The sequence below is a fragment of the Phaeoacremonium minimum genome (genome assembly GCF_000392275.1).
Source record: "Phaeoacremonium minimum UCRPA7 unplaced genomic scaffold PA7_03_scaffold_382, whole genome shotgun sequence".
Lineage (NCBI taxonomy): Eukaryota > Fungi > Ascomycota > Sordariomycetes > Togniniales > Togniniaceae > Phaeoacremonium > Phaeoacremonium minimum.
This window is the reverse complement of record NW_006921285.1, coordinates 32,416-57,311: the sequence shown is the minus strand read 5'-3', so window position 1 is coordinate 57,311 and position 24,896 is coordinate 32,416. Positions and strand designations below refer to the sequence as shown.

General features: G+C 50.6%; 6 protein-coding genes across 6 annotated transcripts; 4 read left to right on the top strand and 2 right to left on the bottom strand.

Moving 5' to 3' along the window:
- Positions 1–2,230: 2,230 nt before the first annotated feature.
- Positions 2,231–3,393, bottom strand: UCRPA7_5057 (putative deuterolysin metalloprotease protein; the record flags this gene model as incomplete). The annotated part of the gene is made up of 3 exons (XM_007917607.1): positions 2,231–2,250; positions 2,307–3,122; positions 3,171–3,393. 3 exons carry the CDS (start codon positions 3,391–3,393, stop codon positions 2,231–2,233), a joined length of 1,059 nt encoding a protein of 352 aa, XP_007915798.1.
- Positions 3,394–7,727: 4,334 nt separating this feature from the next.
- UCRPA7_5056 (putative acetylornithine deacetylase protein) lies at positions 7,728–9,038 on the top strand (the record flags this gene model as incomplete). The annotated part of the gene is made up of 1 exon (XM_007917605.1): positions 7,728–9,038. One exon carries the CDS (start codon positions 7,728–7,730, stop codon positions 9,036–9,038), a length of 1,311 nt encoding a protein of 436 aa, XP_007915796.1.
- A 106-nt stretch (positions 9,039–9,144) lies between these two features.
- UCRPA7_5055 (putative methylthioribose-1-phosphate isomerase protein) lies at positions 9,145–10,470 on the bottom strand (the record flags this gene model as incomplete). The annotated part of the gene is made up of 3 exons (XM_007917602.1): positions 9,145–10,130; positions 10,205–10,270; positions 10,329–10,470. The coding sequence occupies 3 exons, from the start codon at positions 10,468–10,470 to the stop codon at positions 9,145–9,147; spliced, it is 1,194 nt and encodes a 397-aa protein (XP_007915793.1).
- A 2,050-nt stretch (positions 10,471–12,520) lies between these two features.
- On the top strand, positions 12,521–13,802 carry UCRPA7_5054 (putative endoprotease protein; the record flags this gene model as incomplete). The annotated part of the gene is made up of 4 exons (XM_007917595.1): positions 12,521–12,660; positions 12,737–12,833; positions 12,910–13,018; positions 13,351–13,802. The coding sequence occupies 4 exons, from the start codon at positions 12,521–12,523 to the stop codon at positions 13,800–13,802; spliced, it is 798 nt and encodes a 265-aa protein (XP_007915786.1).
- A 603-nt stretch (positions 13,803–14,405) lies between these two features.
- On the top strand, positions 14,406–15,947 carry UCRPA7_5053 (putative tmem1 family protein; the record flags this gene model as incomplete). Its single annotated transcript, XM_007917606.1, has 3 exons — positions 14,406–14,439; positions 14,528–15,835; positions 15,901–15,947. The coding sequence occupies 3 exons, from the start codon at positions 14,406–14,408 to the stop codon at positions 15,945–15,947; spliced, it is 1,389 nt and encodes a 462-aa protein (XP_007915797.1).
- Positions 15,948–22,552: 6,605 nt separating this feature from the next.
- UCRPA7_5052 (putative serine threonine protein kinase protein) lies at positions 22,553–23,698 on the top strand (the record flags this gene model as incomplete). The annotated part of the gene is made up of 3 exons (XM_007917601.1): positions 22,553–22,583; positions 22,642–23,468; positions 23,675–23,698. 3 exons carry the CDS (start codon positions 22,553–22,555, stop codon positions 23,696–23,698), a joined length of 882 nt encoding a protein of 293 aa, XP_007915792.1.
- Between the last annotated feature and the right edge of the window lie 1,198 nt (positions 23,699–24,896).

Sequence of the window (24,896 nt, the reverse complement as noted above, 5' to 3'; positions counted from 1 at the left end):
CAAACCCGTTGATATATCGAAGCCTTGAGAAGTTGCCATTGCTATTCCAGGCATCGGGGTGTGTCAACTGGTACTGTATGACGGTCTGAAGGACGATCATATGCGTGCGATTTGGATGTGTAAAAAGATCCTGGACGTCAAGGCATAGTGCTGCGCGATTGGGAATGTCAACAGTCGTATGAAAAGATGGGAGTGATGAGGCGTCTGGACAATCCCTTGTTTGATTAGTTTCAAGGAACGACAAGGTAGTCCCGGCTAATGGCCGCTCGTCATTTTGCGCTGATGCCGGCCAAATAGTCAGGAATAGCAACAGAATCGTGAATACCACCATTGTAAACTAAGGCTGGTGACTTCTTAGAGTTCCTAGATGAATGAAAGGTTTCCCGAGCACATTAACCCATGAAGTTGGTGAAAGCATGAGGTGTTGCTACTATGCTATGTGATTGTCCTAGACCCTGGAGCTCTTCGCCTTTTGTGAACTCAAGATTCCTGGGGTATTGTTCCAAAAGGAAGTCTCTCGATCCTGTTCGTTTGACAGCCTCGATTTGTAGGATCTCAATACGTCATGTCATGCCGAAGGATCAATTTGGCAGCCTAGTTTCAACTAAGCCAACCGCACAGCTTCAGGCGGATCCTAGCAACTGGCCAGTAGAACCCTGCGTCATTGGCTACGGCATAATAATAAGTGAGTAGCCTTGATGGGTAACTCGTAGAGTCAAATACAACTGGTAGCCAGCATTAAGCAGACTGTAGACGCTGACGGAGATGCCCAAAGTTTGGTCTCTTACTAAAGTATTTTTTCAACCCGAGGAGCCGGATGATTTAAATTCGGAAGTCGGATCTCACCACGGCACGACGCGCCTTTCCAGGAGCGACTTAAGAAAACAGCTGGAACAGCAAAATCAAAACTCATGACAAATCATCAATAAAGTATCTTAATAGTCTTCAACATATCCATGGCATATTTTACTACTTCTGTCACAATTAGCGACAGGGGACAATATAAGCGTGGATAAATTCATTTCATAGATTAGTTGCAAAACCCAGCGGTTTTCAATATCGCTCCTGAAAGCTTGCGCTCTCCAAGTGCAACTGGTAAGGGTCTGACCATTGACCAGTTTCCGGATTTATCTCTCGAGAAATTTTGGTGCTTGGAGCAAGGCGTCGGTGTTCTTTGGTAGGCACTATGATGCTAAAACCACTCTGTTTGACGGAATGTCGAAGATACCTAGGTATACCAGCAGCTCATCAAAAGTTGAAGCCGCATGTGAGTCTCCATGAGGCAGAAGAGCACCTCCCTCTGGCGGGTTGGGAATTCGGACCCGATGTCTACTAGCCATGCTGGTGAGGAGAGGGTGCGTTCGTCGGCCACATCGAAGGACACAAGATGCTGGCAGTGGAAGAGGCTAGAAAGAGCTGGGACGATGAGCGAATCGGCCCGAAAGATAACATGAAATGAGGGCACACAGTTGACGCCGAAAAGATGAGATGGGAAGGCTCGTGCGACTTGGTGTGCAGTATTGTTGTTGTTGAAAAAGAACATGTCTATAGACGGTAGATAGGGAGTGAAGGGTGGGTTTAGTTATTGTAGTGCCAATGCCTGCACAATCTTACACTCTAACCTGCAGTGGTATTGCCGCAAGCCACCCAACCTTTAGTGGCTGTAACTGACTGATCTAGGTAGCCCACATGAATCTTGCCCCATTACAACATGCAAAAGATCAGCAATTTCAACGCTACACATTGAAATCCCCAGGAGTATACAAGGCCCACACTACTGTGTACCCTTAGAAATAAAGATTAGTACTTACTATAGTAGCACAATTTAGTATAAGTCTAAATCTGGAGAAATAAACACAAGAAAGACAAAGCGATAGAACATAGCCAGAGGATTTTATAGATCTTTAAATATAGTAGATAGACCATCACAAAGGGTTTCATCATTCTACCTAGGTAGCCCAAAATCGCTCCTCGTCTTAACATATATAAAGAGTTGAAGTTTTCAGCTATTCAAGTGCTTCTCTGAGCTGTCCTAAGCTGGTCTAAGTAGTACCCGAGTAGCGACTAAGTAAAGCGACAACGGGGCTAGATGAGTGACCTGGGCGAGGGAGCGCAACTTTCGGGACACGCAATAAATTTTGAAGGATAGTGTTGAAGACATCCAAAGCCCCAGTAATGCACATCAATTCATTCTGTCTCTTCCCGAAATAATTTTAAGTAACAGATTCTCTTAGCAGCCAGCGTAGATAGCTATATGTCGCTGTTAGCATTGTACTCAAGCCAGGGCTTCAGAGGGTGCAACTAACCATTCGCAAAGAGACTGTATGTATCAGCATGGTTAAGGTTCTGGGCAGCGGTGAGAGAGCGAACGGCATTGTAGCCATAGACACCATAGTCAGAGGTTCCCTTAATCTGAGTCAAGTGAGTCGTCTCGTGGAGAGTGGTCGTGGCTTGGTCCTGCGCATGACAGGTGCGGGTAAGAGCTGTCAAGGCGGTGAAGTACAAGTTGCAGTTAACCATGTAACTTTGAGAAGGCAGGGTATATGCCAGAACGCCACTGCTACAGCTGCTGTAGACGTCAGAGCAATATTGGCGAGAGACACCGGCAGTGGAGCTTCCGCATTCTGAGGCAACTCGTGCAAAGACTGCTGCTACAGTGTTCCTGGTGGTGGTAGTGCTGCTCTTAAAGTACTCCGTCATCTTGGCCGCGGCACCGGACGCGGCAGCTTGAGACGCAGCAGCAGCCAAGCTTCGACAGTTGCTCAGGGCATTGATAGTCGCGGTGCGCTTGGTACCCGTGCAATCTGACTGAACGATTTGTCGCTTAGCTAGATCGTGAAACTCGCGGCGAATCTTTGCCGCAGCGGCACCGTCAACCTCAGCGGTCAACACATTGCTGCTAAAGGGAACTACACCTGCGATCTCGGTGGAGTCCTCCTCAGCATAGGAAACAGCACCCTTAGCCACGACATCAAAGGCACCTCCAGCGCTGAGATCATGAACAGCGGCGATGTCCCATTCGACCTCGACTATTTCACCAGCAGCGATCGTTTGGAAAGCATCCTCTGTCAGGCCAGCAGTGGACACAGTCAAGCGCAGACCGTCGAATTCGACCTTCTCGGCTACTAGGCTTAGCGTTCTATTAACAAGGAAACCGGATCAGGGCTCACCTCCAGAGAAAACATCAACTTTCTCAACAGCCGCCTCGTCCAAAAACGAGCCAGTCTTAAAGATTTTCAAGTTGGTAGAGCCGGTATTAGTTACAGTAGCTTTGACCGCGGAGTTGCCTATCATCTCCAGTTTGATATCCAATGGAGAGGCGCGCTTCTCAAGATCAAGAGAGACGGCTCGCGCAAGGGCGACCAGAAAGGGGAGACCGGCGAGGACCTTCATTGTCGATAGGATGATGTTAATGCCACAAATGATGCGAATAAACTGAAGATCTATGGACTGTCTTTGTGATGAACTGAGAGACCACAAGTCAGGGCGTCGCCGTGATCACATTATATATCCGAGCAAGAGAAACGATGACTTGAGTTGACTAGCAAATAAAATATCAATCCGAGCACGAGAGAGGCTACGCTAGGCGCGATAAGGAAGACAGAAGAGATGCAGGTGATTTTGAGCATGCAGTGTGGTCTCCAATGTACACCAGCGCGGGGATACAGGACGAAGATGGAATGTGAGAAGGGAATGATGTCGCAACGGAAATCCGGCGGCTATAATGTCGCGCTCGATGGAGTGCAGGAGCTTCGAGAAGAGTTCATTGATTTCTAGACCAGACTGTCTCGTTGTGTATCTGACAAGGGGAGGAGACGGGAGAAACAGTAAGTTACCTACTACAACAACATACCCATAGTATTTCTGGAGTAAAGTGAGTCGTGTACAATAAATATTATCATTCTTCCATGAGCGAATAGCTGGATTGTGCCCAGCTGTATCTGTGGCTTCGCGTTTTTCGGTATCGAATCCTAGTTTGAGGCGGGAAACGCAATGGGGATCGGAACCGGAACCAGGATAGCAATGATAACAATATATTGATTGCAGTATCCATGATGCGGCAGGCTCCTCTACCAGTCAGAAGTTACATTGAAGTTTGATTTCATCTAAGCCAAGGCCTTGGCATAGTGCTATATACCGAATCGCTTTCATTAGAAGCCCTTTACTTTTGATAGCGAAGTCTTCGCCGTCTCGGGAAGGAGATAGAATGCATTCGATGGAAGTAACGAGAATGCTCTTTTCGTGTGATGTTTTATATGTAAAGATCCTTTTGTTATCATTGATTTACGCTTGATCTGATAGCTGCACGTAAAGACTCATACAGAGTACGTTATTAGGCTGTCATGCTTCTGCTGGATATCAGGTATAAACATCGCGAATTACAGGTTCAGAGTAGTTTTACAACTGAAATCGGCCTTCATACACCAGGATATTTACTTAGATAGCAGACTTATCAGGTGAGAAGGAGGGGAGCAGGGTTCTCTAGCTAACCAGGCCTGTAGATTATTAGGGCGCGGGAGCTCAGGTGCAGGGCAACTGTAACCAGGAAAGGAACACGACCTCCGGCTTGGCGTACCATATTCATTGATTCTGAACGATCAAGAAATCTCGTACACAACTAAACATGAGGTGATGCCAGGACCAGGCACCCCGAGTCTAAAATCCCATGTTCAAGTGCTCCGACTGCCGATAATCACCTTCCTTGTTCATCTACCGGGCTCCGGGAAACGTCCGGGCACCATGATTGACTGGGGAGCCGCAACACCTTATTGCGACCTCAGGCTCGAGATGCAAGGACCTAATGCAGACATCTCTCGTAATTGTTGGCGCGAGAACGCATGGGCGTGGCGAGGTTGTCCAACGAGCGTCCTCGCCATGTTTGACGAAACACCAGCCTCTTGGCGCCGAGACCAGTTGGAATCTGGCCTTCCAGCCTTGGTGTGGCGATGTTGCAGTGGGCTGGGCTTCGGCATTAGCCAAATCTTGGCCCATCATGCGGCACTTTTACCGGTCACCCCAGATCTTATCGATGTGTGTCAGACAGATTAAGTAGGCGAGCCTGGCACGGCACCGGGATCCGAGGACATGGGAAATGTCAAATGAGCGCACAGATCTCGGATGCAAGGAGGTGTCAAAGGCGCTTTGCATGCCTGTTCGGCACAAGTTGGGCATGCAAGTGATCGTCGTTCGAGTAGAGTTCCTGAGTCTAGCAAAGAACTCGGTCACTTCCCAAAGAGGAAGTTCGCGATGCGTAGCGTTGTATTCAAAGTCCAGGCACAGTAATCGTGTCGCCCCAGACTTGGCGGCCGCTGATGGATGCGTTGAATGTCCGACAAGGCAAATGGGATGATAGATTCTTCCCAAGTCTCGGAATAACCTCGATCTATGACTATTATGGCAAACGTTGCGATAGCTGTTGGCCTGTTTACCCTTTGATAACCTTCCTGTAAACGAACTCTGGCTCTATACGTTGATTTAGCTGATTAATCAATTGAGTTGGACCCGATCTCAATAGCAGCTAAAATCATTTGCTGATTACGGTACAACATCATAAGCTCCATACATGACAAGCCGGCGTTCATTCATCAACTTTCGTGTCGCTGTGAGCGTCCTCCTCCTCTCAAGCCTTGCTGTCTATTTGTATTGCAGCCGAGAAACCCTTGACGCGTTCGGAATGGCAGACGATGACGACACCACGCTTCTTTCCAAGCTCGTGGTATCAGTGCGCCAGACAGAAAGATCCCCGCTCACCTTTGCCCTCAAGGTGACCAATACAGGATCTGATCCTGTCACCATTTTGACCTGGGAGTCTCCGCTGGATGGTCTGGCCTTGCAACTTGGGCTTCTCTCCATCACTCCGTCTGGAGCCCCATCGCCACTTGATCTTCCCACAATCCAAGTCCGACGCAAGACGCCACCAGATGAGGACCAACTTGTGACACTTGATACAGGCGAAAGTAGGGAGCGAGAGATCGTCATCAAGGAGCCAGTGGTTCCTATCAGCGACCTCGCTGGTGACAACAAAGGCAAAGGTACAATCAAGTGCCGTGGCAGATGGATGAGCGTGTGGCCAGTTAAGCGGGATGGTGTGACGGATAAAGCGCTTGAGCTTCAGGGGCTGGGCGACGAGGCATTGACCGGGCAGTTCGAGTCCGATAGCGTTGAATTTGAAGTGTAGATGAGGACAATCCTCGGGGTACGCATGGAATTGTAACCATGCCAATCGATAGCTGATCGCGTCCATTGTAAAACCTGTGTAGATAATTTACTTCTTTTGTGTGCCAGATCTCAAAAAGTCGCATCCCCATCTCTTCTCGGGTTGGTCCGCGGTGTCTGCTTCATGATCATGTCGGCCAGCGGAGGCGCGCCTAAGCTGTCGGGATCTGGTGCTGGCACACCGCACTGGACCGAGATACTCCGCCACGAGCCGCCGACGGCGCGATCTTCGGGTATGAAGACGACGGTGTTGACATACGACCGGCATGCTGGCTCTGCGAAGAGTCTGGCCTCACAGCCGTCCGCCTTATTCGCGACAAAGTTGCCACACCCAGCTACACCTGGCAGGTTATAGCATTGGGCCTGTGTTGTCAGCCCTAGACCCTGAGGAGGAGGTAGATTAATGGCTGCCATGGGACTGCCGCGACACTTCTTGGGCCCGGGCACGCCGCCGAAGATAGTGGCCACGATTGGGAGGTTAGTCTCGGTATCATTGTTGGATGGGCTTTCGTTGATAGAGACCTGGCCAGTGTCCTCTTGAATCTGCCCTTGGGGAAGAGGCGTCGACTCTGCTTGTGAGGCAAGGTAGACAGCCCCAAAGGCAAAAGAGAGGATCAACCGTAACCTCGAATGCATGGTGAGATTCCAGTATGGTGAGTAAGATGATATTAGTCCCAGGACTCTATCTTCGTGATGCAGCATAAAACCGCAAATGTGAAGTAATGCGATGGAGAGCAAAAGGAAGGCAGAACGGCGGGACTGGTCTTTCGTGAGGTTTACATGCTGGTTTCGGGTTTGCCATGGCCAAGCTCTGCCAAGCGTTTCGCAAGAAGAACTCGAGACAACTTCGGGGTGCAGGGACCCCGTCCGGTATGCACCCGGGGACCCACCTCTGCTGCCGGGGCCGTCGTCCGTCGTGATACGGCAGCACTTGCACCGATACTTGGCCGGCTGCCAGATCGCACTTCATCGCGACTGTCTCACGGAAAAAAAACATCTTCACGGCCTTAAGCACTTCTTCGTCCGGGCTATAGACGGCGTCTAATGCCACCAACAAGAACTCGTGAGAGAGCCACCATTTCCCGTTGCAGCCAGGCGCACAACCAAGCGTAGCCGCAAGTTCACAAGTTCTTAAGTCCATGATTCGGGGTAAGAATGGAGCAGTCGATTATGATCCCGTTCACCAATTTTCTGCATGCTTCAGGTTGACTAACCCAAGACATTCAAGTTTGAAACAGCCGGATAGCGCCGGCTCACTCTAGTTTTGGCGACAGGTGCCGCTGTCGAATTGACCGAACGAACCCCACATCGCCCACCAACGACCTAACAGGGTAGCTTCAACCCCTGTACGCGCTATGTCATCAGCGGCAGTCACCGAGCTGGACGAGAGCTTACCCGCTCATCACGGAATGCCATGCTGCTTATCTCGGTCTCGGACTTGGTCAATTGGCAAATGCTCACCATAGCATTGCATTTCACCGTCCAGAATTCAGGTCAACAAAGGAGCCAAGATGCTGTCTAGGGTCTTCTTGTGCCTCGTCGCGGGCCTCGTATTGGCCAATGGCTCCGTCCTAGAACATCAACGGCCGATTGCGGTGACCGACGTTGATAATGACATTGATGCCGACGCTGCGCCGTCTTACCGCGCAGACCTCCTTGCCCTGCACAAGGCACTAGTCGAGATTCCTTCCGTCACCGGCAACGAGGCCGCCGTGGCGGAGTATCTAGTGGACTATTTCACTTACCACGACTGGAGCGCCAAGCTTGAGGCTGTCCCCGGCAAGAGCGACAAGACCGGAGCCGACCGCTTCAATGTGCTAGCATGGCCGCCTTCAGAGAAGGACTCGAAGCCCAAGGTTCTCGTCACGTCTCATATCGATGTTGTGCCGCCACATATCCCGTACTCCATCTCTGACGAGAAGCCCACCAGAGCCACGGTTATCAAAGGGCGCGGCAGCGTGGATGCCAAGGGCAGCGTTGCCGCCCAGATCACAGCGGTAGAGGAGCTGCTCAGTTCCGAGGACATCGAGCCCGAGGAGCTTATGCTGCTCTTCGTTGTTGACGAAGAAAAGGGCGGTGCCGGCATGCGATATTTCTCTGACACCCTTCAGAGACTCGACCCGCCGCGATCCTTTGAAGCAGTCATCTTCGGGGAGCCCACCGAGCTCAAGCTGGCTTGTGGACACAAAGGTGGTCTGGTGTGTTTTGCCGAAGCTCACGGCAAGGCGGGACACTCCGGCTACCCGTGGCTGGGTAAAAGCGCTACGGAGCTTCTTATGCGAGGTCTGGTCCGCATCCTGGATACGGATTTGGGAAGCAGTGAGGACTGGGGCAACAGCACTATTAATGTTGGCCTTATCGAGGGTGGCGTTGCTGGAAATGTGATCCCCGAGCGGGCGACTGCCACACTAATGGGTAGAATAGCCCTCACGGCTGAGCAGGGTGGCCATGAGGCCATCGTCAAGAAGATGGAGGAGGTGATCAAGTCCGTGGACGACGAAGACCTGATCTTGGACTGTCCCGCTGGAAGCCCGGTGGTCAAATGTGATTGTGATGTCGGTGGTAAGCCTCTCGTCGCGTTCTTTAGATGTATCTCATACCGGTGGCAAATGCTAACACTTGGCCTTGCTCTAGGCTTTGAGACCATCGTGGCCAATTACGGGACAGATATACCTAACTTGAAGGGTAACCATACGCGGTATTTATACGGACCGGGCACGATCCTAGTCGCGCACTCTGACCATGAGGCTTTGACAGTGGGTGACCTTGAAGACGCAGTGGAAGGATTCAAGAAGCTCATCACCCATGCACTCAAGGGGTAAGATCCAACAAAGTTAGACCCTATGTACATCTATTGCATCTAAGTTCATATATCATACGTAACGGGGCTCCCCGTCCTAATACATCGCCATAACTCAACCTAGCAACTCACCGTTTTTCTACAATGCTTGCCCATCGCTCCGGCATGACCTCACGGAAATTGAACTTGCCATCAGCTCCCTTTACTACAGCGCCCTTTTCCGTCACGATAGCGTCGATCAACTCTGCCGGAGTGGCATCGAATGCCGGGTTCCAAACCCCTATCCTTTGGTCTGCAATGGCAACTCTAGCAGTCTTTGACACGTCGATCGTGCCGTCGGCGCCGACTACGGCACCGCTGATCTGCGTGAGTTCCTCTTTCTTGCGTTCCTCAATCTTGATGCCGGCGCCCGTTTCGGTCTCTAAGTCAATGCTCGTTGTCGGCGCAGCCACGACAAACTTGACGCCATGATGGCGGGCCAGGACGGCAAGGGAGTATGTTCCGATCTTATTCGCAGTGTCGCCGTTCCGTACCACGCGATCAGCACCGACGATGACAGCACCAATGTTCATCTTCTCTTTCTGGAGAGCAAAGAGCGCGCCGGCCATGGAGTCGGTGATAAGTGTGGAAGGTATGCCTTCAAAGACCAGCTCGAACGAGGTCAGTCTGCTGCCCTGGTTGTAGGGGCGTGTCTCGGTGCAGAAGGCGTGCTTTAGTAGCTTCTTGGCGTAGAGAGAACGTATGATTCCAAGGGCTGTGCCGTGGCCACTGGTTGCGAGACTGCCGGTGTTGCAGTGTGTGAGGACGGAGATTTGGCTGTCGGGACTGGCGGAGTGTTGCGCCCGAAGCCATTCCGCACCGAAGTCGCCAATGGCAACGTTGGTGGACAGGTCCCTGGCCAGGATCGCCTCAGCGGTGTCGATGAATGTTTCAATTATGGCGGCTTGTGGCGAAGGCGTGGGGAGTTCGCTGGTGGTTTCCGTCGGCGGGGCGCGAATGGCAGCTTTGAGATGGGAGATGGCATTACTCAAGTCCACGGCAGTCGGCCGGCTTTCTTTGAGGTAATCGAGACGAGAGTCGACATAGGTAATCGCCTCGTTGGCGCTGTCTGCTTCTAGCCATAGGTGTCAGCTTTGTGATCAAGTCGAGTGCGAGAGGGTCTTGCAAGGTAGAGTGTGGTGTACTTACTGCATGCGCCGTGAAAGAGTTCGACGGCTAGAGCAAGACTAGCGACAATGGCAATGGCGGGTGCTCCTAGAGTTGTTTTAGCAATGCAATCACCTGGCGTGCATATCATAGGGGGCAGCCATACCTCTGACTCTCATAGTCTTGATGCAGTCAAATGCCTCTTCCGCAGTTGAGACGACATCGTAGTGGTGCTCGTGCGGTAGTCGCAACTGATCCAGCACTTCCAGCCGACCCCGCGAATAGCGGATGGCCTGAAGACCTGACATGCTGGTGGGAGTCAAACCAAGATGAAGAGAAGAGAAGTCAGGAGAGAAAGAAGAAGGCTGAAGAGAATTGCGATGCGTAGATGACACAACACGAAAGGAAGACTCAAAGGAACAACGGGAGGTTCACCATGCTTATGTCTTACCTCCATATCGAAAAAAAAGACACCCCAAAAATTCTGCCATGACATAACCCCGCGATGGCGCTATTCGCAGTCCTTCCAGGCCAATTGTTCCACCGCGTGTGCCTTCACCGCCTAATCAGAATAATCATCAGAAAGCTTACAGTGTGGGACCGGCAGTGCGGGTGTGTGTTAGTCCAGCTTCAGGGCCATACAACGGCGGCGGGTAGCTTCAGTCTTTGTTACAAGTAGCTGCTACAGATTGAACGGCCTCTTCTCATTGCCCATAATTCTCAAGCCATAGTCAACCTCACTATGAACGGCCAACAAGATTTCTTGCATGATTGCGTGTGGTTTTCAATCTGGTCTATTGCGACTTAATTGGCTTGTCTCTAGAAGGCGAGTCCAAAGTACAAAGCTGACAAGTATAACACTTGTAGCCCAATCCTGGAATAGGTATTTTGCAATGTATGATACAATCATCAGCGGTCCGCTTCAAGCCACAATTGTAGATTGCATGTGTTTGAAGATAGCGTCGTCTTAGTGATCGGCTTTCATTATTTCTTACAGACTGATTCATGCGTCTATATCGTCGAGCCTGGGAAGCGAAACACTGTGAAGTAATCGGTCAAAGCATCAGTGGAGCCGTGAACATCATAAGACATTCGATTTGTATCTGATCAATTATAACAGAAAGGTGAGTGAATGCCAACTAAAACAGGGCTAGGCGATACTCATGAATTGTTTGTTGCTGTGCCCTACACCAGGCATTGGAAGCGGGAGGCAAATAGGCAGCTCAGGTAGGATATAGCTCGAAAAGGTAATTTTGTACGATCTAGAGCGCGCAGCTTGTCGTGGAAAAATACTCTAACAAGTAAGACTTTCCCAGCTATGTCGAGGAATTCGATAAGCAAGGAGTAATTAGCAGAGCAGTGTCGGGTCTAGCGCATTCAGGGTCCTGGTACTTGACACCAGCGTATTCAATAGTATTTGAGTTGATGACGCTCAAGAAAATGACCAGGGTTCATATCCGATCCTAGCAGCTAGAACAATGGCTAGAAGGTGTAGCAGTCTTCTAATACATGACCTCGGAACTCGATGCATTAGTTTGGAGATAACAATCCCGGAAAGCCGGCAGCTTCACGTTGGCAACAAGTGAGTACATATAGACCAGCAGTGTCATGCCTGGGAGTGCTGGCTGAGTGCCTCGAGAAATCAAAATCTTGGGGAAATACATCTTGCATACTGAAACCATTCCGGGCTCTATTGACGGAGATAGCAATTCTTCAAGCCATCTCGGTTGCCACCGCCATAGGTGCTCACCGTAATGGCGCTCTGCGACTTACTGCTCGAGCAGATGGGACAGACAATGAAGGGACAAACGGTCCGAATGGCTGGGGAACTTTTGACCAACTACTTGACCATTCGAACCCACAACTAGGTACATTCAAGCAACGCTACTGGTATGGAACTCAATTTTGACAAGGTCCAGGCTCACCCATCTTTTTCTCCACCCCCGGCGAGGATGCAGCTGAGAGCTACAATACTTCCTTTTCCACCACGCAGGGTCTTCAGGGACTGTTCGCTTATGAAACCGGTGGTGCCATCGTCGCCTTGCAACATAGGTACTGGGGTGAAAGTTGCCCATTTGATACGCTGACAGTGGAAAATTTGCAGTATCTGACACTGGAAAATGCAATCAAAGACTTGACATATTTTGCAAACAACTGGGTGCCACCCTTCGACATGAACGGCACCAGCTCACCCAAAAAGGCTCCCTGGATCATGAATGGCGCTTCCTATGCGGGTGCACTTGCCGTCTATACTGCCAAAAAAAAGCCCCTGGCACATTCTGGGGTTATGTTGGCTCCAGTGCAACTGTAGAGACTATCAGCAACTTTTACGAATACTTCATTCCCACCCTAGAGGCAATGCCAAAGAACTGCAGTGCAGATATTAACGCAGTTATCAACTACGTCGACAACACTCTGTTGCATGGCGCAAGGAAGGAGAAGCAAACACTAAAAGATAAGTTCATGCTAGGTAACCTCGAGGATGCGGACTTTGCGGGGTGAGTACAAGCAACTCAAGCGTGAAAAGTTTTATGCTCTATTACAAACACTTACATGGCTGCTTGATGATTATAGAGCACTTGAGAATGGACCGTGGACTTGGCAAGCAAATCAATTCAACTCCTTCCAGACTGGCGGCAAGTCGAATTATGCATTTTGCGACTACATTGAGGTAGGTCGACGTTGCCAGGTCAAAATACGCCAGGCTATTGTAAGAATGAAGCTGATGTTCTAATGCCCTAGAACAGGGCGTATGGCCAAACTCAACTAACGAGATACCTGGTGCAGAGGGCGTTGGTCTTGTCAAAGCTCTTGAAAATTACGCCAAACACTTTAAGGAAATAGATTTGCCATACTGTAAGTCAATCAATTTTGTCGCCTACTTCTACTCATCTTAGTCTATAGGAAACATTGATACCTAACGACCATGCGACCATTCACAGCATATGAGAGATACGGATATAGCGAATTTCAAGGAGAGAACAATACACTATGCTACCAGGCTCTGAACGTCTTCAATCCGATATACTCGGATGTTAGGGTAGACAGCCTATATAACAGACAGTGGATGTGGATGCTGTGTAACGAACCGTAGGTCCTCACGAACACTCTCATAGATGAGGGCGTCGTATCAAGGATGTAAGCGTGCTAACGGGACCCCATTTCTAAACTCGAATTCTGGCAGACAGGTGCTCCTCCTGTCCAAATCATATCAGTCACCCGCCTAGTCAGCGCCGAATACGGCCGAAAACAGTGCGGCCTCTTCTTCAAGGATCACTTTGGTCTCTCTGAGGGCAAGACAGCTGCATCAGTTGACAAATATACCGGTAGTTGGGAAACACCCAAGGTCAAGCGGATGATGCTGGTTAACGGCCAATATGACCCGTGGCGCTTTGCTACCGTTGCCTCGGACTTTCGTCCGGGCAGTCCACTACAAAGCGCAGCAGAAGTACCGACGTTTGTTGTTCCAGGCGGCTTCCACGGTTCAGACCATAGTGGTGCGAACTGGGCGGTGAATCCCGAACTACAAGCTATAGTGAATCAGGAGGTGGCGATCGTGAAGAAATGGGTGGCCGAGTTCAACAAGGGATGCAGACGCAGAGTGAAGAGAACAATAGGCCGCATTTCTCTCAGCATCTAAGGTCTCTTTGCCCCAGCCGCGGTATCACGGATTTGCTAGCTTGATGTTGCCTCATAAGCGTAAAACAGCAAAGTATACGAGGTCAACGGTCGCTGCGAAGGTAGAATCGCCGTTAGACTCCTCTATAATAAGGAGATACTACAGCCAAATCATGTTCCCAATTCAGCTGGATAGTCACTGTGAACAATGTGTGGAGCGACTTGCTTTTGAAGAAGCTGCTAACATGTGCCGAGCCGTGAAGTTTGTGAGGGTAGAGCCATCATGCTCTTGAATGCTCTCGTCTTGAACTGTCACTTAAAGGTTGTGTTGAACTGCTGTATTGATATCGAGGTTCCCAAAGTTGAAAACACCTGGGCAGCTCTTGCGGTCTACGGGGGGTACTTAGGTAATTACCTAAATCAGGTGGGACCCCGTTGCGCTAACGGGCACCAACATAGATGCCCGTTGTATGGTACGTATTCTGGCTAGTGTATGTACTGTACCTGCACATGGATATCTGTACTTACGGTAGACTGCACCTTAAATTGGAAACTCCCACATCGCTGGTTCTCTGCCTTTGACCACGGGATGGGTAGATGACAGCCCATTGTGACCACAATCACTATGGAACGGCCGTTCTCGACGTCCAAAGTCACAGGTATGTCGGCGCTCATATTGCTAATCGAATTGTGTGCAAGTCAGCGGTCTTGACAAGCCCTCGCTAATCATCTTCTGCGACACGACAGTCGAGTACTTTGATCCTCACGACGTCTACAAGCTCCTCGCGCCAGGGCTGGTTCCTCGGCTCCCTTTGCGAGATCTTCACTGGCAGTCTCATGCCGGGCCTCTTCGATCCATCCAGACTCTTCATGTGGAGCTCGTAGCGGCCGGGTCTGGATCTGACGCCTCTCGCGCCGCCGCATCCCCGGTTATCTCCCCAAAACCACACGGAAGCATCGCAGATACTACGACAAGCACCGATGATGGCTTCACGACACAGGCGCTGGGTGGTCGTACCGGATCTATCGAGAATATCGACGCCGTAACACTACCATCTGGTGCTGTCCGCCCTGGGCAGGCGCCCGCTCGACGACACCAGATTCCTGGCCTGCGACGGACGCCGTACCTCAAAGTGCTCCTCGTTCGGTGCGACGACAATGACACCTACAAGTCCACTACGCGCGACGAGATCCGCAAGTGGATCAAGGAGAATACCCCCCCTGCGCAGTCCACCAAGAAGGATCGAAATACGGCCGAAAATCACGATGCATTCGAGTGGCTCATCATCCACGTCGTAATACCCAATACCGTCGCCTCAACCCAGCCGCGGACTACCGGCGCGAGCAGCAGTAAAGGGCCAGATGGATCCTCGGACTCGCTTCCAACGACTAAGAGCACTACCAGGCGATGGGGAGGCGGATCATCTACGCTCCTAGAGAAATTGCGGTCAGACTTTAATGGGACCAGTAAGAGTGCAGTAGATCGCGTCGCCCAGATTCGAATCGGCATCAATGATGTGCCTTATGATCTCCTTCCGAGAGTCGTCCCTGCTGTTCCAAGCGGATACACTGAAACCGAGGCGGAGGCCGATGCAGCCTGGGTCGACTTGATTGCCAAGTTCAAAGGCCTCATTCTCTCGAGCTTCGACATGAGAGTAGGCCAGTACGAGGATGACATTAAGGAGAAGGATGCCCAGCGGAGCCTTCCCGGTTGGAATTTTTGCACTTTCTTTATTCTTAAGGAAGGGCTGGCTCGCGGGTTTGAAAGTGTCGGCTTGGTTGATGATGCCCTCGTGGGGTATGACCAGCTGAGCGTGGGTCTCGATACTATCATTCAGGAACAAGCCGGATCCGACTCCGCGGAAGCTCATGGTGGCTCGTTGTTGGACTTTACTGACGAGCTCAAGAAGGCTGCTCAGAGGTGCTTAGCAGCTGCCACGAATGGTACTCTAGAATTTGAAGGAGAGGACGAGCCGGTGAACTTGCAATCAAAGGACGGCGCATCACTGGAAAGTTTTGACGACATTCCGATATCAGCATCCAAGAAGCCTTATCGTGATTTGATCCTTGCGAACAATGTTTCTGTATTCGATTTCAGATGCTACATCTTTGCGCGCCAGATCTCTTTGCTTCTCCGGCTAGGAAATGCCTGGTCAACTCGAGATGAGCTGCTGACAAAGCTCAAAGAGCAGCAAGAATCTGTCTTACACGGCGTGGCCCCCAGAGCACCGCCCCCAAAGCCATCTGATGAGCCTGAAGATTTGTCTATGTTAGCGGAAATATGCAGGAGAACTCTGGAGTTCATCCCTTCTGTATCCCATGTCATGAGAAAGGACATCACCTCGGCTTTGACGGAACCAGATAAGAGAGCCGGAGATGAGGATCCCGTAAAGTCATTGCTTTTGGACCCATCCATGGCAGAGGTTGTCGACAATATGGTTGCATCCTTCGCTTTCTCCATCGCGCAACAGATCCTCGCACAAACTTCCACAAAAGCTTTGCCAATACCGCCGTCGACAATCGCTACACCTGATGGCTCGGAGCCAAAGTCATCGATACCGGAGCCGAAAACCATGATGCACCCGGCAAGGACTACATCACTCCATGCCCGCCCCGGGGAACGACCCCGGCCTCCTCCAAGTCCCGGTATCTTTCCTGGACCACGACGAAGAGCGAGTGTTCCCGAGCTTGACGCGGTCCAACAACAATTTCTCAAAGTCGGGCTCGAAGAACTAGCAGCACGACGTGCAGAGTTGTACGCCTTGTCTCGCAATATTCTGGAAGAGAGGGGCAAGAGACGCGGTTGGACTGATGGTTGGGCATCCGCACCAGTTATTAGTGATTCCGAATTGGGTTCATTTGCAGACGTTAAACTTGACGATGTCAAGACTTCGGATAGTCAAGGAAAACCTGCCGAAGTCCCATCTCTCTCACACCATTCTATATCGGGGCTTGAGAACAAGCTTCTCCGAACAGCCCTAGACAACAGAGAGGACTTTTATCGCCTCTACGAAACTCTGACAGATAAGGCTTTACGCCATTATACGGTCGCCAACCATACACATTCAGTTCAGACGAATATGGCAGACCTAGCTGTCCTCAAGTTCCACCTTGAGGATTATGCGGCCGCGGCGTCCTATTTCTACCGCAGTGTAAGGCCATACCCTGAATCTTGAAGACGTGACGAGCTAACTTCATCTTAGACCCCCTTCTTCGGTGAAAGCGGTTGGAGCATTCTGGAGCTATCAATGCTTGTAATGTACGCCAAATGTCTTCATGAGCTGCAGCGAAGGGATGAGTATGCCCGGGTGGTGTTGAAACTTTTGTCCAAAGCTGCCGCCTCTGAGAAGGACAAATTGAGCCACCGAAAAGCCTTCCATTCTGTCCTCAAACCGGAGACAGAATATCCTAGGATGGCAGCAATCCAAGGCTTCGTGGCGGACTTGCTATCCAGCTCAACCGCAGTCACAACGGGGATCAAAGCTCCTCTGCAAAACTTTTTCGCGGCTTTGGAGATCGAAGGAGTTCCTGTCTACAAGGATCGACAAGACTCCTTTTCCTTGAGTCTCAAGCTTCGGAGTCTCCTTGTGGACGATATGCCGATTGACAAAGTGACGATGCGAATGACAGCGCCAGGATCTTCAAGTTCAAAAGAGATCTGGCTGGCAACCAACAACCCTACAACACTGAAGCCTGGAGTGAACAGAATCGAGCTTCACTGTAACGATGTTATTCCGGGCATTTATGAGGTCGATCAGATCCATCTCGCGAGCAGCAACATGAGCCTGCATTATGAGCGAGATTTGCGATCATCAGACGACCGCTCGGGCGGTCTGAAAAACCCTCGGATCAGACTGTTTCAAAGAACGAGATCCTTCGACATCCGTCTCAGCGCTTCAAAAGACATTCAGCTTGATCAAAACAACTGTCTCGACATACAGTTGTTCACGGGATGGAATGACGTGACAAGTTGTGAGCTTCGAATTCGAGCTGCTACGGCGGGCTTGCGTCTCTTGACTAGCGAAACCAAGTTTTTGAACTCGGAGTCACAGCTCTCCAAACCTGCTGAAGGGGGCGTGTTTTTCTTCTCCTCACTCCCACCGGATACAACAATTAACATTAGGTGTCCCTTCACAATCGAGCACGACATGTCTAATGTCTCAATCAAAATTGAAGCAACATACACCACATCAAATGGATCATATACCTTCTCTAAAATGCCTTCGATACCGACGGGCCTAGCACTCGGTGTCAATGTACAAGATGTTTTCAAGCATCATGCTCTGTTCTCTAGATTTTCAGTCTCAACTTCATCCCCGAGTCCTTTAAGGTTACTCAATAGCGAATTACTGGAATCCGACTTATTTGAATCGAGTTTCGGAATCCCACCAACACAACCTGTTGTGATATTCCCCAAGCAACCGGCGAGTCTACTATATAAGATCATTCGAAAAGAGGGTGTATACGTGGATTCCCAAACGAAGAAGACCATGTACCTGAAACTTCAATATACCCGTTTCCAAGACGAGATTGAGGCTTTGATCAAAGTCTCACTCGATAAATCTTTAAATGGTACCGCCCTTGAGACATTCGCTGGTCTCGTGGTACCCGAGATTGTCTCGCATGTTCAGAATTCTATTACGGGTTACGATCTTGAAAGAGCTGCTCTCCTGGGCGAGATGAATACATCCTTCCTCTCCCAGATAAAGTGGGAGCGTCTTTTCTTCGGCATTGGGCAGACCTCGGAGGGTAGAGATGCAGCATCAGCTCTAGCGAGTTTCATTGTTAACTGGGTGAAGCAAAACCCTAAGCTTACTCTGGGACAAACTCGTCCTGTTGACGAAGAGCTCCGGTCCATCGTCATACCTGTCGACATACCCTCCATTACCATTGTGCATACGGCCGATCTTCGTCTCCAACAGCCAGTATCGTCCCCTATTTCTTCCCTTGATGATATAGGGGACGGGGCTGGAGCTCAGACTGTGTGTATAAATCAGCTCCTCCCTGCAACATTACACCTCAAGTGGACTCGCATATGGGACAGCGAGCATACAGGAGCTGCACATGGCGCTCCTAGTGCTGATGACCTCGAGTTCAGCTACGAAGTCTCCGCGCCAACTGATACATGGCTGCTTGGCGGTCGGCGCAAAGGTCATTTTGTGATCCCCGCTCCGTCCTCCGAAGCCGAGATAAGTTCAACACCGGACACAGAGGCCGATATACCGATATTGCTCGTTCCACTACGTGAAGGATGGCTGCCATATCCAAGCATCGAATTGCGCGAAGTTCGTAACGTAGATATGGATGGTGGAGAAAGTCATGCACACGGGCACTGTGAGACAGATTATCGAAACCTGGGAGAAACGGTGCGGGTTGTGGCTGATAGGAGCCGAGTCACTCTCAGTCTAGATGCCAGTGGGCCAGGTGGTGGGCCCTTGGTCTTAGAAAGTGAGAGAAGGAGCTTTGTTGGCAGAATTGTAGCTTAAACAAGATATAATACGAAAGTCTATTACAAACAACTAAGCATTTCACACTCTTGCACGCCTTATACACTAGATTTATTTTGAGCAAGGAGAGGGCCACGAAGCTGGGACAAGTATCCACTTGACTTCACTCGGTGATCAAACTCGGCGGCACGAACCTGGCAAGCACCGGTGAGTCAAGACTTCCTCATGATGATATGTTAGGGCTTCTAACATCTCATGCGACTATCAACTCCGGCATACTTAGACTTAAGAGCAACTGCCTCACGACCCCGCAACAGCGTTTATTGCCATTTCTATGGCCGAGAATGACCTTTTGCTTGGATTGCTCTATATTGGAAAGGCTAAATCAAGACATGCCCTCACCAAGCCTTGGCCTGATATACACTGGATTTATCCGCGCGATGGTTAATAGGCACAAGACCGCGTCACATTCGGAGGCTTGTCCGCCATTTTGCTAGAATCTATATATAGCCACATCATGTGCGTTAAGTTTTAATAGTCTTTCGTTCTTCAGAATCTTGATCTCCACCACCGCGAAAATGCGCCTACTGTCCGTGCTTGTTGCCAGCGTCTTAGCACCTATCGCTGGATTTGCTGCCCCTTTGACCGGTCATTCTCATGGTGAGGCTATCTATAGAAGAGAGAATTTGTGCAGTTTGAAAGCCCCGCCAGCTCTTTGTCAGCCGAATTCATCCGTTACCGTGGAAGAGACTGCACTGAGAGCCTACAAGTTCTACCGAGCATTTGTGGTCGACGGGGATCCTAGGACTATGTTCTCCTTGATTGACTCAACTTACAAGGTAAATCATTCATTTGCAATCATATACTTTTCCGCCTCATAAGGATAGCTAGCTGACGGGTCAAAAGCAACACCACCAAGGGTATGCCGATGGACCTAACACGATCTGGCCTCTTTTCTGCAATGGCAACAAGATAGGGACCGAGCAAAGCACAGCTTGGTGTTTTGATGCGAGCACCAATATGTCATATGCACGCTACTCTACCACTGACCGATGGCGCTGGGTCGATGGCTGTGTTCACGAACATGTAAGTAAAGAGAGGTCTCACAAAATGGAATGTTCTGACTTGTCTTTCAGTGGGACCAAGGCGAATCTATTCCGACGAACAAATGCTACAAATTAAACACCACCGCCACTACAATTTGACGGGTAACAAGCGTATTGAGGAGTTGAATCGGGGGCTCGCTAAAGGAAGCAATGTTCTCAAACTAAATAGGAGGTAGCAGATAACATAACATCGCCAATGAACCTGAAGTTTCTTCTTGAACTCAATGTTCAAATATCGTCTCTTGTTAGTGTGGTAGACTATGTAGTCGATTATGGATGCTATCTAGATGAAACAACGTCCTTGTTTCTTGTTGATTTGGTAAGAAATAAAAAAAATTGAGAAAATTTGTCCAGAAACGTGATGAGATGCAGGGAACAAACTCGTCGAGATTGAGATCGGGATATAATTGATCAATGTCCGGGCATCCATTCCTCATCCTTCCCCTAGCTATGATAAGGTTGCTTCAACATGCTAGGTTATGCAGATATTTAAGGCCAAGTTCTCAATAGCCCTCACTCTTGAGAAAGAAAGAGAGGCTTACCGGTATTGTCATAGCGAGGTTTGTCGAAGTTCCTGCAAAGTGATGGAGGTGGCGCGAGCGTGCGTGTGGCTGGTCATTTTGATCCCTGACCTTCAACGGCGACCACAGAGTAAGGGCATCCAGGTACCTCCCTTGCCCCATACCTGGGTACATTGAACTCTTTGTCGGTGACGATATATATCTGCATACATATAAATACATATGTATATGAATCGATGAGTCTCCTGAGTCGGAAAATGTTTTGATTATGGCGTCTTAGCCTAACCTATCTTTCGTTGTCTAAACAGTATGCCTTGTAATTGTGCTTGAGGTGGCTGAAAGATGGATGATAGAATTATTTAACGCTCCGGGGCTAAGGTGCGGAAATGGGTAGCGCGGCGACGGTACGGACGGGGCCCGAACTCTGTGCTAACAATTTCGAGAAAGCGGTTGGTCGCCGAAGCCCCAAGCTCGGGCTGGACTGGATTGGACTGTTGCGCCACCGCTTGGAGATCTCTCTCTGTGCAAACACGACACGGGCAGCGATTTGTCTGGGGCTTGATTGCCTGACTGGTTCATTGACTGATCGAATTGTGAAGAAACAAGAAACGAAACAAACCCAGCTTTACGGGACGGGACAGACGACAACGAAACGAAACGCAGACCTCAGACACGTCTCTCGTCAGACACCAGATCCCGTTGTCTCCGTCCGTATACCGTCAAAAACCAGCCTCTACCTTCTCACATACCAACCAGCCTGCCACTACCGATCTCTAGAAACAACTTGATTGCGACCGGTCGTGATACCCAATTCGCAAACTTTCATACACCCCGCAGAGAGACACCGACCGACCGGCAAACACAAGAATAGGTGGACGAGCGATTGAGTGGGAATCGATGCGCGTGACAGAGTAATACACTGCCGGTGTAACGACTCCCGAAAGCACTCCAAGCAGGTCAGGCCAGGCCGTTGCCTCGGCCTTTGACCGTGTCTCGAACCGCAACACACCCATTTCTCGCCAGCGGTAGTACCGTCACATCAGTCGTCGCGCGCACTCTCGGCCTGCACGCTGGAGCTGCTTCGGCACCGCCGGTTGCGGTCGTCGGGTTGAAGTGGAAGAGGAGGCATGCACGCGGCAAAGAGGCAGGCCGAGGCGCTGGGACGGAAGGCCAAGGTGAGTCCAATATCTCTGCGCCGGCGGATGCAAACCACGACACAGCTTGCGCCGCTTGCTTGTTGGGCCCAATGCTGACCAGATTTGCCGTCTATTCTAGCTCGCAAACTCCTACCAAGAGCTTCTCGAGTAAGTCATCCTTCCGAGCTTGCGTCGCCCACACTTCCCCCGGAGCAGAAGTTGACGTTCCCCACAGTGAATTCTCAAATAAGGACCTCAAGTCCGTTGGAAACTACTCGCTTGGTCGACTGATTGGGAAAGGGTCGTTTGGAAAGGTCTACCTGGCTACGCACAAGCTCACAAATGGATCCAAAGTACGTCGCGATCCCGTCACCATCTCCGCCTTACGATACATTTCGTTTGCGCGTGAGAATCCCCTGATGCTGACTCTCTTCTCTCTTAACAGGTGGTTCTCAAGTCTGCCCACAAAGGCGACTCAAATTTGGCTAGGGAAATTCATCATCATCGCCAGTTCGTCCATCCACACATCGCGCGACTTTACGAGGTCATTGTGACGGAGTCAATGGTGTGGCTCGTTCTCGAATATTGTTCAGGTTTGTTGGCCACCAGCAAAGCCAAACTTCCCCAACTTGCACTGATACCCTGTTCTAGGCGACGAGCTCTACAACTATCTCCTCAAACACGGCAAGCTTCCGGTCGACAAGGTTCAAAAGACGTTTACACAGCTCGTGGGCGCCGTGTCCTACGTTCACCTGCAATCCTGCGTGCATCGCGATCTGAAACTTGAGAACATTTTGTTGGACAAGAACGAGAATGTTAAATTGTTGGATTTTGGGTTTGCTCGTGAGTACGAGGGCAAGTCGAACTACCTCCAGACTTTCTGTGGCACGATTTGCTATTCCGCCCCAGAGATGCTCAAAGGAGAGAAATATGCAGGCGAAAAGGTCGACGTGTGGAGTTTGGGGGTGATACTGTACGCTTTGCTCTGTGGAGAACTACCTTTCGACGATGACGATGACAACGTCACACGGACCAAGATCCTTTCAGAAGAGCCGAAATACCCCGAGCATATACCGGCCGATGCATTGTCGCTATTAAAAGGTCTATTGTCGAAGAGACCACTGTTGAGGCCGGGCCTGTCCGATATCCTCGCACATCCTTTTCTAGCTGAGCATGCGCCCGAGCAGCAGGCTATTCTAGCAAAGCAACAGCCTCCGCCCTTCTCCACGCCCCTTGAGAAAGACACCCTCCAGCGTATGCGAAGTGCTGGCGTGGATATCGACTCCGTTATTGAATCTGTCATAGCCCAAAAATGTGACACACTCGCCGGATGGTGGACTCTGCTTATCGAAAAGGAAGAGCGCAAGCAACGGAGACGGGAGCGGAAGCGCAAGGAGAAGGAAGCTGAGCATAGGAGCTCCCGTCGTTTTTCTCAAGCTTCCAGCCGTCTAGAACGGCTGGCACCAGTAGGTGAGGAAGTAGGTTCGTCGAGCCAAGAGCACTTCATCAAACTCGGTGACCCGCCTACACCAAGAGCACGAGGTCGTTCTGAACGGAGGAGCGGTCACTTCCCGGATCTACATGTCACGGATCTGCCGGGTCTTCCAGAGTTCGCCAAGCTGAATGGTGGTCTAAGTCCTGATGGCGAAGTACCACCACCACCGATTGATAAAGATTCTATCAGATCAGCAAGCTCCTCGCGCCATAGGAGACCGGTACCACCCCCGAAGGAAGGCGTTCTCCGAAGTGCCCGATCTAGGGGCTCGACTCTTCACCTCGTTACGACCAGCGATGCGTTAGCAGTTACAATGGCCAGTCAGCAGAATGGCCCCCAACAGAAGGTTCGGAAGAAGCCCTCGCAAGCCATTCTCGCGCACTGGAAGAATTGGACACATTGGATCGTCGAGAACACACGACGAAACAAAAACCCCAACAAACGAGGAAGCCACTCCACGCCGAACTTGCTCGAAAAGGGCGGCAGCGGTGGTAAAGATGACAAGCGGTCGAAGGATAATAATCTCCGACCACATACGAGCAAATATCCCACGACAAATACCGCCCCAACTGTAACCAGTTCGAGCCTACCAAAGAACCTCATCGCCAATGGCTTTGCTCTCAAACACACACCTGCACCAGCTGCAGAGAATACACTCCACAGCCCCATCTCCACGAGCTTATCGACCCCCTCGAATCCTCCGACGCGAAGACCGACCTCCAACTCGTATAAACGTCAATCTCTCTCTCCTTCTCCTCTTACCCCTCGATCTACGATCCGCCGACCATCCGCGGGACTTCGAGGCCGCAAGTCGACCAGCTCGTCTGTTTCCTCCGTACGGTCAATGCACCATCACCACCATTCCCATTCCAAAGCATCATCTACCAGCTCCACGAACTCTGTCTCGACAAACATGTCCAAAACACCACTTCAGACAGGACGTTCGCCACACCATTCCGTCAAAGTCCTTCCTGCTACCCCGACGTCAACAAGTTTCCCGAGTAATATCCGGCTAGTTCGAGGCGCTGGCCCGCCCCTCTCTCTCTTCAACGAAGGCATGCCTGGAGGCCGCGCGGCGAACAATAGTATACAGCCTCCAAGCTCGCCAAACCCTTTCAGCTCCTTCTCGGAACGAGGCGGTCCATCTGTCCTCTTTGCCAAGCGAAAACGGAACATCTTCAAAGGGCCGATGCTCACGTTCGGAGGCGGAAGTAGTGCTAGAAGCACGGGGTCAGGAGGCCATTCACGAAGTGCTAGTGCTAGTGGACTAGGACGACGGTCTGGTGAGATCACTATAGAGGAGGAAGACGAGGATGCTGTTGCGGACGAGGAGGATATGGAAATGGGCCATGAAAGGGATGATGGCGAAGCTGACGATGATGTTGAGGAAGTAGAAGCTTTCAGCCCTCTT